The sequence below is a fragment of the Oncorhynchus keta genome, chromosome 9 (assembly GCF_023373465.1).
Source record: "Oncorhynchus keta strain PuntledgeMale-10-30-2019 chromosome 9, Oket_V2, whole genome shotgun sequence".
Taxonomy (NCBI): Eukaryota; Metazoa; Chordata; class Actinopteri; order Salmoniformes; family Salmonidae; genus Oncorhynchus; species Oncorhynchus keta.
In genome coordinates this window covers 30346146-30362054 of record NC_068429.1, presented here as the reverse complement: position 1 = coordinate 30362054, position 15909 = coordinate 30346146, and the positions used below count along the sequence as shown (strand labels likewise).

The following is a 15909-nucleotide window of genomic DNA, read 5'->3' as shown; positions in this document are numbered from 1 at the left end:
ATATATTTTCTGTAGACTCTGATGATTCTGATGATGATGATGATGGGGATGGCAACTACCTCCACCCCAGCCTCTTTGCTCCTAAGAAGAGCTCTCGCCTTGAGGAGCTGATGAAGGTAAGGACTAGTGTGTGCTCTGACTAGTGTGTACTTTACCTGGCCCAACATGACCTCTACCTTAATGCTTATTATTTTCCCTGAGCGTTTTCATCTATTGAAGATGGTCTGAGAGGTGCATTTTACTGTACACTGGGCTGAGATTATTGGATATGAGAAACCATTACTATGAAAAGCACTTGTGAATTCTTCAATATATTGCTTTGTTCTGTTTTATTCAGACAAATAGACTGAGTTCATCTGAGGGCCTTTCTGGATCAATTATCTCCCATCTATAGAGGCTTTGCCTGTTCTTTCCAACCCACAATATGTCTATTAAATGTTCATATTACATTTTTTATAGGGTTTAACCATTTGGTAATTGCGCCAATGGTTAGGTTTTTAATGTTCAAAAGCCCATACACTTCTGAATTAATAGCACATTATTGTTAAGTTGTTCTATTCGATGGTACAATTTGGCCAGAGTTCAAAGCATCTCACTTCAAAGTGCTTTAGACCTGAATATCAAGAGAATGCCATCTTTCCCTTAGAACTGTGAAGTCTGTTCATTGAAAGGGTTTTGATAACTCATATGCCAACTCTTTTTGATTACACCAGATTGCACACCATAAGGCTGGAGACACCATTATAAATCAACAGTATGTTTATAAATTATTCAAAGGCCACACTAATAAATGACTTGCGATAAGTAGGTTATACCACATAACAAAGAGAAATATAGCATACATAAACTGTTTCTCTGCCTTGACTTGTTGCCCTCACATAAGCTAGAGGTGTCTCACAGTTTCACAACTCTATATCTTCCCATTGTTGAGGCAAATAAAATAGCTGCTGATTGTTGTTATAAGCCTTCTAACCAGATCTATTTGTGTTGTAGCCTCTCCAAGTCATGGACCCAGACCATCCACTGGCAGCGCTGGTCCGGAAAGCCCGACAGGAACAGAACGGAGCCGCCGCTGCAGCTGCCTCCGCCATGGCAACCAAGCCAGAGGAAGTACCCGCAGAGCCGGCTGTGCCTGCCACACCGGCAGAGTACACCGCTGACCGTGAGTACAGTTTCTCATCTATGAGTCGAACTGGGCAACTGTGCAATCCAATACCTGAGGAGTATTCATATTGGCTCCGAGGGAGCCTCTCCATCTCAGTTTAGTCCTGGTCCACTTCATTTCTCTTCCCATTTTCTTTTTCATTTCCCTTTCGACAAGAGCTCCATCTCAGACAGGCAGAGTGGCACTCAATTGTCTAGTATTGATCACGGAACCCCTGGAGGCGAGAAGAATGGTCTACTTGTTAGAATTCTCTTTGTTTGAGAGGGATATTGGTGTTCATATCAGATTAGAATGTCTTTCAGGGGAAAGGTACATTGAATCAACAAAATATTGATCAGGCATGTTCCCACTGGCAAATCTTCAGTTATTCATGTCACAGATTGTGTTCACAAATTGCTGAGATCAACATAAAGTACCTAGATCAAATATGCCCAGTTTTTCTGATAGAGATTCTGGGCTGTACTTGAGATTGAGATGAACTGGCAGCCGTGTTGGATTGTGATGATTGATGATGTGGAGTGTGGCCAGAGGGGCTGTAGCTGTGGAGGGTACCCTGCAGCTCATCGTGGAAAAGCTCATTAACATGGTCTCCTGTAGGCCCATGACTCATTACACTGCTGAAATGTCCTCTACCAGGCGTTCAATAGTAGAGCGCCCTTCACTACTAGAGCAGTGCAATGTTGATCAACCTGAGAAATTCAGCTTGGTCAATACTTTTTCTTGAGGACTGGTCAGCATAGACTGTATCGAGAAGCGATTTTCACCACTTGTCCTTGGGGGATTGTGAGTACATAAAGGTTCTTAACACTTTTCAAAGTCTCCGAGAAGGTATTTTTCACTCATTTCTTATCCTTGAAGTGCCCCGTTCATTTTCGGAGCTGCAGTGATGTGTTGTTTTGGATGTGCTGACAAACTTAATTTTCCTCGCTTTTCATTGACTGCAGTATTTGCTTTGTGCTGAACGCCGGTGGACTGAATCCAAAGCTGTTTGTCTGGCCGCCCCACAGATGTGTTTGCTCCCTCTAAATGCAGACATAATTTCTACTTCTTTTCCTGCTCTCTTCTGGCTGCCCATCCACCCACCCATCACAACCATTTCTCCACCCTAGTGCTACAGGCAAATGGGTCCTCTCTCGCTTGACCCAAACCCTTCATCCTAAACAACATACACAGGAACACTCTAACTTTAGCTCAGTGCTCACTGCAGAATAGTACTTTTGCTCAAGCAAATCTAGGGAAAAATTGCAACATCACAGAATCACTTGTCTTGCAGGGCCATCCTTCGAAAGGGTGTCCGAGACTACAAAATCACCATTTCAGTTCTTGCTTTTGTCTGCATTAATTGTAAGTGATGGATGTTGAAGGTGCTGGGTGTGATATGGGGTGCCAGGCTACCCTATTTGTCCTTGAGAGATGTTTCTCGCAATTTGGCTGGTTGTATTTTCTAGGGTCAACCCCGTCTCCCCTCTTTTTGCCTGAACTGGAAATTGAGAAATTGTCCTGGTGCTTGGAAGAGACAGCTCAAGCTGATTGTACTGATTTGTCTTAATTAACATGACTTGAAGAGCTCCACTGGCTTCATGAGGTGGGAAAGAGAGGGAGGGAGAGCGAGCGGTGCTCTGCTTAACACTCCCGACTTTGACACCACTGCCGCCGCCACCACAGCATCACACAACAGTACAGACATGGATTTTTAATGTGCTGGCTTATGGTGACAAGATAATCATTTTTGAAAGATTTTGCTCCCATAGATCCGACTTTGATTTCTGTGTATGGCGCCAGTTCTCTGGGAGAATCTCTGTAAAACAGACTGGAGACGATCAAAGGCACCAAAGGAATAGACTGCTCAATGTGATCCTCCAGTAACTGCCAATGAGGCAGGTATTGAATGAGAATTAAGCAAGAGGAGTTAAGACTGTGTAACAGTTTTGGGCGGTTCTCAACTACCCATACTCCATAAGCGCTCAGCTTTGGAGCTCATTTTAAGTTGATTTAACTTCGGTAGGGCCTGAAGGTAGGTTGGGCCTAGTTCCTTTAACCTTGAGTGTTTCATGGTGTCATCTGATTGACCTGACACTTACTTATTCCCTTCCATTCTGCTGGTCTATGGATTGTCTGTTGCAATATTGGAACATTCTACATTCTAATACAATCATCAGGGGCCATTTAGATGATTTGACAACATTCCCTAGAAATTTCAAGAAGCTGTCAAGAATGCACTATGAAGACTAGGCTTTTCATTCTTAAATCAAATCTAATTGCATTGGTCACATGTTTTGTAAACAACAGGTGTTGACGAACAGTGAAATGCTTACTTACTGGCCCTTCCCAACAATGCAGAGAGAAAGAAAATAGAAAAGTAATAACACACAATAATAAATACACAATGAGTAACGATAACTTGGCTCTATACATTGAGTACCATAGAAGGGTTTATGACTTGGGTGGCATTTTGGGGGCTTCCTCTGACACTCCCTGATATAGAGGTCCTGGTTGGCAGGGAGCTCGGCCCCAGTGATGTACTGGGCTGTATGCGCTACTCTCTGTAGCGCCTTGCGGTCAGATGCCAAGCAGTTGCCATACCAAGCAGTGATGCAGCCATTCAAGATGATCTCAATGGTGCAGCAGTAGAACTTTTTGCACCAAATCTTTTCAGCCTCCTGAGGGGGAAGAGGTGTTGTGCCCTCTTCACGACTGTCTTGATGTGTGTGGACCATGATAGATCCTTAGTGATGTGGAACAGGGATTACAGGAGGGGACTAAACACGCACCCCTGAGGGGTCCCTGTGTTGAAGTTCAGTGTGTCGTATGTGTTGTTGCCTACCGTCACCACTTGGGGCGGCCCTTCAAGAAGTCCAGGGTCCAGTTGCAGAGGGAGGCGTTCAGTCCCAAGGTCCTTAGGTAAGTGATGAGCTTGAAGGGCACTATGGTGTAGTCACCTCCAAGTTTTTAGTGCACGCTTGAGTGCTATGCCGGTAATACTGGAAATCCCAGTAACATATTCCAGTCTTTGTTAGCAAAACAGTCCTGTAGCTTAGCATCTGCGAGGGAAAGCTTTGTATCCATTTCTATGCGTGGTCTAAAGATGATCTAGAGTGTTTTATTAATTATTTTCTCTAGTTGCACAGGTGATATGCTCTTAGAAATGTGCTAAGAGTGATTTCAGTTTCCCTGCACTTAAAGCGCCACCGCTGGATGAGCATTTTCTTGTTTGCTTATGGCCCTAAATAGCTTGTTGAGTGTGGTCTTAGCGGCAGTATCGGTTTGTGGTGGTAAATAGACAGCTACTGTATGAAAAATATTGATAAAAACTATTTTGTAAATAGTATGGTCTACAGCTTACCATGAGGTATTCTAACTCAGGCGAGCAGAACCTCAAGATGTCCTTAATAATAAAGATTGCGCACCAGCTGTTGTTGACAAAGAGACACACACCTCTCCCCTTGAGCTTACCCAAGCTTCCGTTCTGTCCTGCCGATGCATAGAAAAACAGCTAGATGTAAATTATCCATGGCCTTGTTCAGCCACGACTCCAAGAAACACAGGATATTACAGTTCTTCAGGTCCCGCTGATAGGAGAGTATTGAACAGAGCTCTTCCAGTTTGTTCTCCAGTGATTGTAGAATGGAGGCGGTTTATTCACTTGTCAACATAGTTTCATCAGGGTGCCCGCGCTTTGGCCTCGCTTATGCAGCATCTTTCTTCTCCAAGTCTGGGTGACTAAGGCCTGGTCTGGGGTGAGCAGTATGTCCTGCACCGCCAATTCGTTGAACTAGAAATATTCATCCAAATCGAGGTTAGTGATTTCTGTTCTGATGGCCAGAAGCTCCTTTCAGTCACAGGAAACAATGGCGGAAACATTATGGACAAAAAAAGTTACGATTAGCACAGAAAAACACACAAAATAGCACAACTGGTCAGGAGCCCATAAAACGACAGCTTTCCAATCCAGTGCCATTCCTGTCGGGTGACATGCGTCCCCATCTGTCTTGACCTCAGAGGTCCGATGAGGCAATGCGGCCTAGTTTTAACAGTCCACAGACAAACATCTCACAATACACTGTACTGTACATCCATCCACAATGACTCACCAACACTCCTCTGCTGAAACAGTTTGTCTGTCAGTTTCACCCACCCCACTTTAAACAATTGCTACCAGTGAACGTTTTCTCTGATCAACAAGCTGTTACCCTGCAGGTTATGAATCGTTATGCATTCAGTAAGTGGGCTTTTTTATTAATCAGCCGATGTTCGCAGGCCGACTTTCTGTTTTGCACACTTTTTCATTCCCACTTTTAGTTTTTCCCAAGAGAGCAACACAGAGATGGAATTAAAGTTATTCTAATCTATCGCTCCCTGTCTGGTTTGGATTGCAATCCCAGGTTCAGTGCTGTAAGCATCTCACCAGACACAAACTGGCCTGATGGGTATTGATTGGAGACCTTGAACCTCAACACTACTCGTGGCGCTGTGCTCAAGAGGCTGCCCATGAAAATGATTGATTACCATTTGGAGTGGCTGGGGAAGGAGCAGCACTTTGTCTGCTAAAGTATATGGTTTGGAGAGAATACTTTTGAGTCAGAAACACAAGGCTGTAAGGCTGAGGTGGTGGGATCCTGAGGAGCTCTCTTGGCTCTGTGTAGTGTTAAGGTTAGAGGTCAGAGAGAGGCCAGTGGAGGATGATGGATGGATGTGCTGTAACTGTGCTTTCAGAACAGCAGCTCCGTGGCTTAATCCTGCTGTCAAATAACACTCCAGCACCTACAGTTGAAGTCGAAGTTTACATACACTTAGGTTGGAGTCATTAAAACTCGTTTTTCAACCACTTCACAAATTTCTTGTTAACAAACTGTAGTTTTTGCAAGTTGGTTAGGACATCTACTTTAAGCATGACACAAGTAATTTTTTAAACAATTGTTTACAGACAGATTAATTCACTTATAATTCACTGTATTAAAATTCCAGTGGGTCAGAAGTTTACATACACTAAGTTGACTGTGCCTTTTAAACAGCTCGGAAAATTTGAGAAGCTTCTGATAGGCTAATTGACATAATTTCAGTCAAATGGAGGTGTGAATGTGGATGTATTCCAAGACCTACCTTCAAACTCAGTGCCTCTTTACTTGACATCTTGGGGAAATCAGCCAATACCTCAGAAAAATATTTGTAGACCTCCACAAGTCTGGTTCATCCTTGAATGAATTTCCAAATGCCTGAAGGTTCCACGTTCATCTGTATAAACAATAGTATGCAAGTATAAACTCCATGGAAACACGCTGTCGTCATACCGCTCAGGAAGGAGACGCGATCTGTCTCCTAGAGATGAACGTACTTTGGTGCAAAAAGTGCAAATCAATCCCAGAACAACAGCAAAGGACCTTGTGAAGATGCTGGAGGAAACTTGAACAACGGTATCTGTATCCATAGTAAAACGTGTCCTATATCGACATAACCTGAAAGGCCGCTCAGCACTGCTCCAAAACCGCCATAAAAAAGCCAGATTATGGTTTGCAACTGCACATGGGAACAAAGATCGTACTTTTTGGAGAAATGTCCTCTGGTCTGATGAAACAAAAAAGGGCCATATTGTCTATTAAGACCATTGTTATGTTTGGAGGAAAAAGGGGAAGGCTTGCATGCCTAAGAACACCATCCCAACCATGAAGCACGGGGGTGGCAGCATCACCTTGTGGGGGTGCTTTGCTGCTTGAGGGACTGGTGCACTTCACAAAATAGATGGCGTCATGGAGGTAGGAAAATAATGTGGATATATTGAAGCAACATTTTCAAACATCAGTCAGGAAGTTAAAGCTTGGTCGCAAATGGGTCTTCCAAATGGACAATGACCACAAGCATACTTCCAAATTTGTGGCAAAATGGCTTAAGGACAACAAAGCCCTGAACTCAATCCTATAAAATAAAATTGTGGGCAGAACTGAAAAAGTGTGTGAAAGCAAGGAGGCCTACAAACTTGACTCAGTTACACCAGCTCTGTCAGGAGGAATGGGCCAAAATTCACCCAACTTATTGTGGGAAGCTTGTGGAAGGGTACCCGAAACGTTTGACCCAAGTTAAACAATTTAAAGGCAATGCTACCAAGTACTAATTGAGTGTATGTAAACTTCTGACCTACTGGGAATGTGATGAAAGAAATAAAAGCTTAAATAAATAATTCTCTCTATTATTATTCTGACAGTTCACATTCTTAAAACAAAGTGGTGATCCTAACTGACCTAAGAAATTGAATATTTACTAAGATTAAATGTCAGGAATTGTGAAAAACTGAGTTTAAATGTATTTGGCTAAGGTGTATGTAAACTTCCGACTTCAACTGTAACTGAGCAGCATGGACATTGTCCTCTTCAGTCCTCCTTCTCTGTCGTTGTCTCTCTCTCTCTTTTCTGTCTTTGTCTCTCTCTATTCTTCCTTTCCTACGTTTTGTATTTTCATCTCATTCTTGTATATAAGAATAGAAAAGATTAGCATCTGTCAATGAATCCTAACCATTGACTCGGCATCAAGAGGGATGGAGCAAATAAATATAAACCATGTGAATGATGGCTCTCCTATAGGTTTCCAGCCTTGTGCATATTGGATGAGTCTTCATAACAGTCGACCAGAGCGGTGACTAATGAGTTAATATCATCCAGTTTTCCCTTTGACAAGACAAGCCTCTCTTTCCCCCTCTCCATTGCTTCCTCTTCCTCCCTCCTTCCCACCATCCTTTCTCCTTCCCTTTTTCTGTCCCTCTCCATCCTGTACGCTCCATCGGGGAGGGAAACCACTGCCACAGTAGAAGACCCTGTAGAGTATATAATGCACAGATCAGCAGGCTCAGACACACGCTCACAGACACACAGCTGTATGCTGAACCGGAAGCCCTCATCCTCCCAACTCCCACAATTTTGCTTTTAGTATTTAGTATTTATTAGGATCCCCATTAGCTGCTGCCAAAGCTTCCTGGGGTCCAAACAGGAATAAACCTATTATGTCACAACAACCTACATCATAAATAAAACAATACATCATACAAAATTGTATTAAATTATTAGTATTATTAAAACAAAGACCATATAAAATGTACAATACTGCAATGTGTGATTGTTTGTGTGTGCGTCCATGTCTCCACAGTCCATGTTGTGCCGTGAGGTGTTGTTTTATCGGTTTTAATCTGATTTTACTGCTCATGGCTCTATGAAGTACTGTGCGTTATTCAAGCTTGATGATGAGTTGGTTATTTGAATCAGCTGTGTAGTGCGAGGGCAAAAACCAAAACGTGCACCCAGGGGAAACCCAGCATTAAAGAACACCCTCTGTGGAAACTTTCCATCCACAATTTGGCACAGGGTGTAAAGCCATAACACATCTTTTTTAGCAGTAAACTATGATCGATAATGTCAAGCTGCACTTTTTAGTCTAATAAAACAGCTCCCACAATCATCGTATTAACAATTTCTTTCAGCCAAGCATTCGTCAGTGCCGTACATGTTGAGTGCCCTTCCTTATAAGCATGCTGAAAGTTAGTTGTTCATTTGTTTACTGTGAAATAGCATTGTTTCTGGTCACACTATTTTTTACAAAAGTTTACAAAGGGTTGGTAACAGGCTGATTGGTTGGCTGTTTGAACCAGTAAAAAGTGCTTTGCTATTCTTGGGTTATTTCTCCAGGCCTGGGAGCGCCCACTTTCCTGTAGGCTTAGATTGAAGGGATATAGTCCGCTACCATCATCAGTCATTTTCCCTCCAAGTTGTCATTACCAGGTGGTTTGTCATTGTTGATAGTCAACCATATTTTTTTCACCTCTTCCACACTCACTTTGGTGAATAAAAAATGACAATGCTTGTCTTTCATAATTTGGTCAGTTATGCATGGATATGGTTCAGAGTTTTTTTCTTGCCATGTCATGCCTAAGTTTGCTAATCTTGCAAATGAAAAACTCATTAAAGTAGTCGGCAATATCAGAGGGTTTTGTGATGAATGAGCCATCTAATTTAATGAAGGATGGTGCTGAATTTGCTTTTTTGCCCAAAATTTAATTTAAGGTGATTTATTATTCTGATGGCTGCAGTATCAAACAGAATGTGAAAACTCAACTTAATACAGTTACAGTCGATCTCGTCATGGTTGTGATTCTGACGGTCAATAAATAAGTCTTAGTGAGGGGACCATTTTAGATGAAGGTGCCATTTTGAGCGACCTCGCACTGATCACCACACCCACAAATCATGACAAACACCCCTCTCCCCCCTCTTGCTGCTGCTGATAACTGATTTGAGTGCAAATTTGTCAGCTCAAGGTTGTCAGAACAAACCTGGCTAGAAGCTCCTAGGATCAATTATTACACCTAAAAGTAGCAAATTGTCATTGCAAACACAGTCAGTTTGACACTTACACAATTAGCATTTCCCAATAACCTACCCACAGTAACAGTATGAGCCAAACTTTGACTTGCACCAGGGAACCCTTTGACTTGCACCAGGGAACCCTTTGACTTGCACCAGGGAACCCTTTGACTTGCACCAGGGAACCCTTTGACTTGCACTTAGGGAACCCTTTGACTTGCACCAGGGAACCCTTTGACTTGCACCAGGAACCCTTTGACTTGCACCAGGGAACCCTTTGACTTGCACCAGGAACCCTTTGACTTGCACCAGGAACCCTTTGACTTGCACCAGAAACCCTTTGACTTGCACCAGAAACCCTTTGACTTGCACCAGAAACCCTTTGACTTGCACCAGGAACCCTTTGACCTGCACTAGGGAACCCTTTGACTTGCACCAGGGAACCCTTTGACCTGCACCAGGAACCCTTTGACCTGCACCAGGAACCCTTTGACTTGCACCAGGGAACCCTTTTGACCTGCACCAGGAACCCTTTAGACTTGCACCAGGGAACCCTTTGACCTGCACCAGGAACCCTTTGACTTGCACCAGGAACCCTTTGACTTGCACCAGGAACCCTTTGACTTGCACCAGGAACCCTTTGACTTGCACCAGGAACCCTTTGACTTGCACCAGGAACCCCTTTAACTTGCACCAGGAACCCTTTGACTTGCACCAGGGAACCCTTTGACCTGCACCAGGAACCCTTTGACTTGCACCAGGGAACCCTTTTGACCTGCACCAGGAACCCTTTGACTTGCACCAGGAACCCCTTTGACTTGCACCAGGAACCCTTTGACTTGCACCAGGAACCCCTTTGACTTGCACCAGGAACCCTTTGACTTTCACCAGGGAACCCTTTGACTTGCACCAGGAACCCTTTGACCTGCACCAGGAACCCTTTGACCTGCACCAGGAACCCTTTGACCTGCACCAGGAACCCTTTGACTTGCACCAGGAACCCTTTGACCTGCACCAGGAACCCTTTGACCTGCACCAGGAACCCTTTGAATTGCACCGGGGAACCCTTTGACCTGCACCAGGAACCCTTTGACCTGCACCAGGAACCCTTTGACCTGCACCAGGAACCCTTTGACTTGCACCAGGAACCCTTTGACTTGCACCAGGAACCCCTTTGACTTGCACCAGGAACCCTTTGACTTTCACCAGGGAACCCTTTGACTTGCACCAGGAACCCTTTGACCTGCACCAGGAACCCTTTGACCTGCACCAGGAACCCTTTGACCTGCACCAGGAACCCTTTGACCTGCACCAGGAACCCTTTGACCTGCACCAGGAACCCTTTGACTTGCACCAGGGAACCCTTTGACTTGCACCAGGGAACCCTTTGACTTGCACCAGGAACCCTTTGACTTGCATTAGGGAACCCTTTGACTTGCACCAGAAACCCTTTGACTTGCACCAGAAACCCTTTGACTTGCACCAGGAACCCTTTGAACTGCACTAGGGAACCCTTTGACTTGCACCAGGGAACCCTTTGACTTGCACCAGGGAACCCTTTGACTTGCACCAGGAACCCTTTGACTTGCATTAGGGAACCCTTTGACTTGCACCAGAAACCCTTTGACTTGCACCAGAAACCCTTTGACTTGCACCAGGAACCCTTTGAACTGCACTAGGGAACCCTTTGACTTGCACCAGGGAACCCTTTGACCTGCACCAGGAACCCTTTGACCTGCACCAGGAACCCTTTGACTTGCACCAGGGAACCCTTTTGACCTGCACCAGGAACCCTTTAGACTTGCACCAGGGAACCCTTTGACCTGCACCAGGAACCCTTTGACCTGCACCAGGAACCCTTTGACTTGCACCAGGAACCCTTTGACTTGCACCAGGAACCCTTTGACTTGCACCAGGAACCCTTTGACTTGCACCAGGAACCCTTTAACTTGCACCAGGAACCCTTTGACTTGCACCAGGGAACCCTTTGACCTGCACCAGGAACCCTTTGACTTGCACCAGGGAACCCTTTTGACCTGCACCAGGAACCCTTTGACTTGCACCAGGAACCCCTTTGACTTGCACCAGGAACCCCTTTGACTTGCACCAGGAACCCTTTGACTTGCACCAGGGAACCCTTTGACCTGCACCAGGAACCCTTTGACCTGCACCAGGAACCCTTTGACCTGCACCAGGAACCCTTTGACCTGCACCAGGAACCCTTTGACCTGCACCAGGAACCCTTTGACCTGCACCAGGAACCCTTTGACTTGCACCAGGAACCCTTTGACTTGCACCAGGAACCCTTTGACTTGCACCAGGAACCCTTTGACTTTCACCAGGAACCCTTTGACTTGCACCAGGAACCCTTTGACCTGCACCAGGAACCCTTTGACCTGCACCAGGAACCCTTTGACTTGCACCAGGAACCCTTTGACTTGCACCAGGAACCCTTTGACCTGCACCAGGAACCCTTTGACCTGCACCAGGAACCCTTTGAATTGCACCGGGGAACCCTTTGACTTGCACCAGGGAACCCTTTGACTTGCACCAGGAACCCTTTGACCTGCACCAGGAACCCTTTGACTTGCACTAGAGAACCCTTTGACTTGCACCAGGGAACCCCTTGACTTGCACCAGGGAACCCTTTGACCTGCACCAGGAACCCTTTGACTTGCACCAGGAGCCCTTTGACTTGCACCAGGGAACACTTTGCACGGTGACGTACCACACCTTTATATTTCCCTGGCTCCCAATACTACTTTCCCACGGATGTTAGTTTCTTCTCTGCACTGAGTCTGGATCTGAGTACCTCCCTGACTTCAATGATGGCTGTCTCAGACTGAAATATGTAGCAAATGATAGATCAGCAGATTAATAAAGTTTCAGTCAGTCAACCTTTTATATAGCCTATTTTCTTGTTTCTTTCTTCCCCTTTGAAAATATAATCTGAATACTTATGAGTGAATCTGTCAGTTTTATTCATAACCTGTGTTGATCTCGGTCGGTATGCCAGATTTCTTATTCCTGCTGTAAATGACTTTCTCTGAGCTGCTGATATGCTTTATTGAGTCTGAAATGGGAAGTGGGATTGTAATGATAGGCTTTGGAAATGAGTCTTTGCAAATAGTTTTTGATATCTTCTTTTAAACGCATTATGATTTCCAACAAGCTGATCCTAATTATTCTTGTTGGGCCAGAAGAAAAGACTGTTCCCCTTGTTTCCCCATCCTCAACTGACAAAGTACATTTCATTAATTGGACAGCAATCAGGAATGGATTATTAAACATTTTAATTTCTATCAGCGTGGAGTTGAGCGAGCAGTCCTCTGTGAGCGAGGCTAAGATCCTATTAGAAATGAGGTCAGACCTAAATGTGTGTATTACCCCGCTCAGCACTGCAGCACACCCACACACTCTAACACAATAAGCAGGCCTGTCCCAGCCAGTGCTGACATACAGGTCTGCTTGTTAACAGGGGAGACACATGCAATTGAAGTATTGGCATGAATTCCTTTTTGAGCCGTGAGCTATTTTGAGATGTTAAGTGATCATCACCTCTCTCTCTCTGACCTCTCCACATCTGACATGGCAGCGATGTATTATGGGTACTGCATGCTACCTGATGGGACCTACTGCCTGGCTCCGCCTCCCCCAGGGATAGATGCCAACGCTTACTACAGCTCCCTACCCGCTGGTAGCATGCTGGCCGCGCCCTCTTACTCTGGAGCCCCGCCCCCTCCAGGGACCACGCCCCCTCCACCTCCTGAGACAACCACACGGTTCATCTACACGGCACCTCCGACTACATTTCCCATTATCCCACCGCCAACTACAGTTCCCAGCCAGGTCCCAGTTCGCCTCTCAACTCCTCCTGCTCCTGTTGTACCTGCTGCTGTCATACCAGAGACCAGGTGTGGACAGTTATTGGAGAGAAGTGGATATATTTTTTCTTGATCCTTATACTACCTATTTTTCCCTCACATAATGTGATGCATTGCTAAGCAAGTTTCTTGCCTCTTTCTCTCTCTCTCTCCGTCTCTGCTTATCTTTCTCTCTTAAATCAGTTCGCGGCCCCCTGCTCAAGTTGCTGTGGCAGCGCCAGCCATCATTCCCCCACCCCCTGACATCCAACCGGTTATTGACAAGCTGGCTGAGTACGTAGCCAGGAACGGTGTCAAGTTTGAGACCAGTGTCCGCGTCAAGAATGACCCGAGGTGAGCAGAAACGGACACTGCTCTTCTCCTCACTGAATAAAGGTGAACGGCTCACAATACACTATTTGTTTAATATAATGGTTGTACATCTTATTTGTGTTTCTATCTTCAACACAGGTTTGACTTTCTGCAGTCCTGGAACCAGTACAACACCTATTATGAGTTCAAGAAGCATTACTTCATGAAGAAAGAGGGAATCAGCCTGCCTGAGGTATTATTGTCCTCTGCTTCCCTTTTCCCTCTCTCTGATCAGTGTGCATTTAATACCATTTTGCTTGAATTAATTATATACCCTCTGGGGATGTGATGGATCTTAAGTCAATATTGCCTTTCATTCACTGAAATTCTCTCCAGGTTGCTTTTTAAAAGGCTCTAAAGCATTGGAAGGCCTTGGCTCTTAGGCTTTCATGCTTGAGATCAGAGATCATCAATTGTGTGTGCTGTCCAGATATCAAAAGGCCTGCCTGCCTGCTCTTGACTCGCTGTTTGAAAGGTTTGTTTTGCTTACCAGGTTCAAATCAAATCAAAGTTTATTTGTCAAGTTTATTTTTCACCTTACAGTGAAATGCTTACTTACAGGCTCTAACCAATAGTGCAAAAAAGTATTAGGTGAACAATAGATAAGTAAAGAAATAAAAACAACCGTAAAAAGACAATGAAAAACAGTAGCGAGGCTATAAAAGTAGTGAGGCTACATATAGACACCGGTTAGTCAGGCTGATTGAGGTAGTATGTAGATATGGTTAAAGTGTCTGCATATACGATGACCAGAGAGTAGCAGTAGCGTAAAGAGGGGCTGGCGGCTCAATGAATGTCACCTGCCTGTTCAGCTCCTTTATTTAGCCCCCGGGGCGCAGCTCTACCCTCTTCAACACCCCGTCTCTCTCTTTCTCTCACAATTGTTCTGTCTCTCTCTCTTATCTGATTTTAGTGAGAGGACATTGGTTTTTAAGTATAACAAACCTAACTCTGTGAATTAACCCTGGACCAAGCAAAGCATTTAACCATGCAGCTGTGCTTTGTTTTCTTGCTCAGTTCCCCGGTTTTATCACACAACAAATGGATGTCAGGTACTTCTCCATTATTCAACAGAGATGTATTTTTTTACCTTCCCCTGGGGTGTCGGCCGACAGACTCTCACGGGTACTTTTCTAGTGCTCACGAATCTAGCCACGACCCAACACATTAACAGTGCTGCGATACGTATATAATGTATTAAAAGCTACTTGAAACTCAGTCAACATTTTACATGGCTCATCTCTTGGTAGACATGTATTCAATTGCGTGACATTTGAATGCCTTTATGAAGAGAATACTATTCATTTGTGTTTGGTAATTATTGGAAAAGTGGTTGGCTGGTAATTCTTAATGGGCTCAGGTGGGAGGCAGACGTAAGTACTTTGTAAAGATATTCTAAAACAGAAGATATCAAGGGTGAGCAGTAACAGACAGAGAAACAATGTATTCATCCATTTGCTGGCTAAGTGCTTTAAGTGTTTTGTTTGTACCCCTGGTATGAACAATTGCTCGAGCTGATAACATTACAGTAAACAAATTAGCAAACTTTAAAGGCAGGGGAATGATATCAAAAATGTGACTCTGTGCCTTTCAAACTTTGATTTTAAACCACCCAGGCTTTTGGAATGATTGGTCTTCGCCACCTGGTTAAATTAATTTGCTGATCCCAGCCCGTTCCCCGCACAGGATTGAACGTAGATGAAATTGCCTTTAAAAGTGTCTCACTGTGCAGGTTGTTAACTGTGTCAGATTAAATCTTGGCCTTGGTCTTTAACGAGGATGTTGAAGGTATTTACTCCTTGGTTCTCTGTGTACTCTGGGTGAGTTTGTGTAAAAACGGCTAGCTGGAGCTGGTCTGGTCGGTCAGTTGGATATGCCCACACCCATTACAGTGCTTTTGGAAAGTATTCAAATTCCTTGACTTTTTCAACATTTTGTTACGTTCCAGCCTTATTCTAAAATTGATTAAACAAAAAAAAATCCTCATCAATCCTCATCAAACTACACACAATATCCATAATGACAAAGCCAAAAAAGTTTTTACATTTTTTTGCGAATTTATATTTGAAAAAGAAGTCTGGGCTCTGGCTGGTCCACGCAAGGACATTCAGAGACTTGCAAGCCACTCCTTCATTGTCCTTGCTGTGTGCTTAGGGTTGTTGTCCTG

The 15909-nt window shown here is 44.4% G+C and overlaps 1 protein-coding gene across 6 annotated transcripts in view; it reads left to right on the top strand.

Annotated features, from left to right (window-relative positions):
• Positions 1 to 15909, top strand: part of LOC118387484 (splicing factor, suppressor of white-apricot homolog) — a 165645-nt gene that overhangs the window by 27109 nt on the left and 122627 nt on the right. For all 6 annotated transcript variants that reach the window (XM_035775888.2, XM_035775889.2, XM_035775887.2 and 3 more), the window contains exons 6-10: positions 16 to 116; positions 994 to 1162; positions 13103 to 13421; positions 13575 to 13724; positions 13842 to 13935. In XM_035775888.2, the coding sequence (XP_035631781.1) occupies positions 16 to 116; positions 994 to 1162; positions 13103 to 13421; positions 13575 to 13724; positions 13842 to 13935 (833 nt within the window). The remainder of the gene's footprint in view (positions 1 to 15; positions 117 to 993; positions 1163 to 13102; positions 13422 to 13574; positions 13725 to 13841; positions 13936 to 15909) is intronic.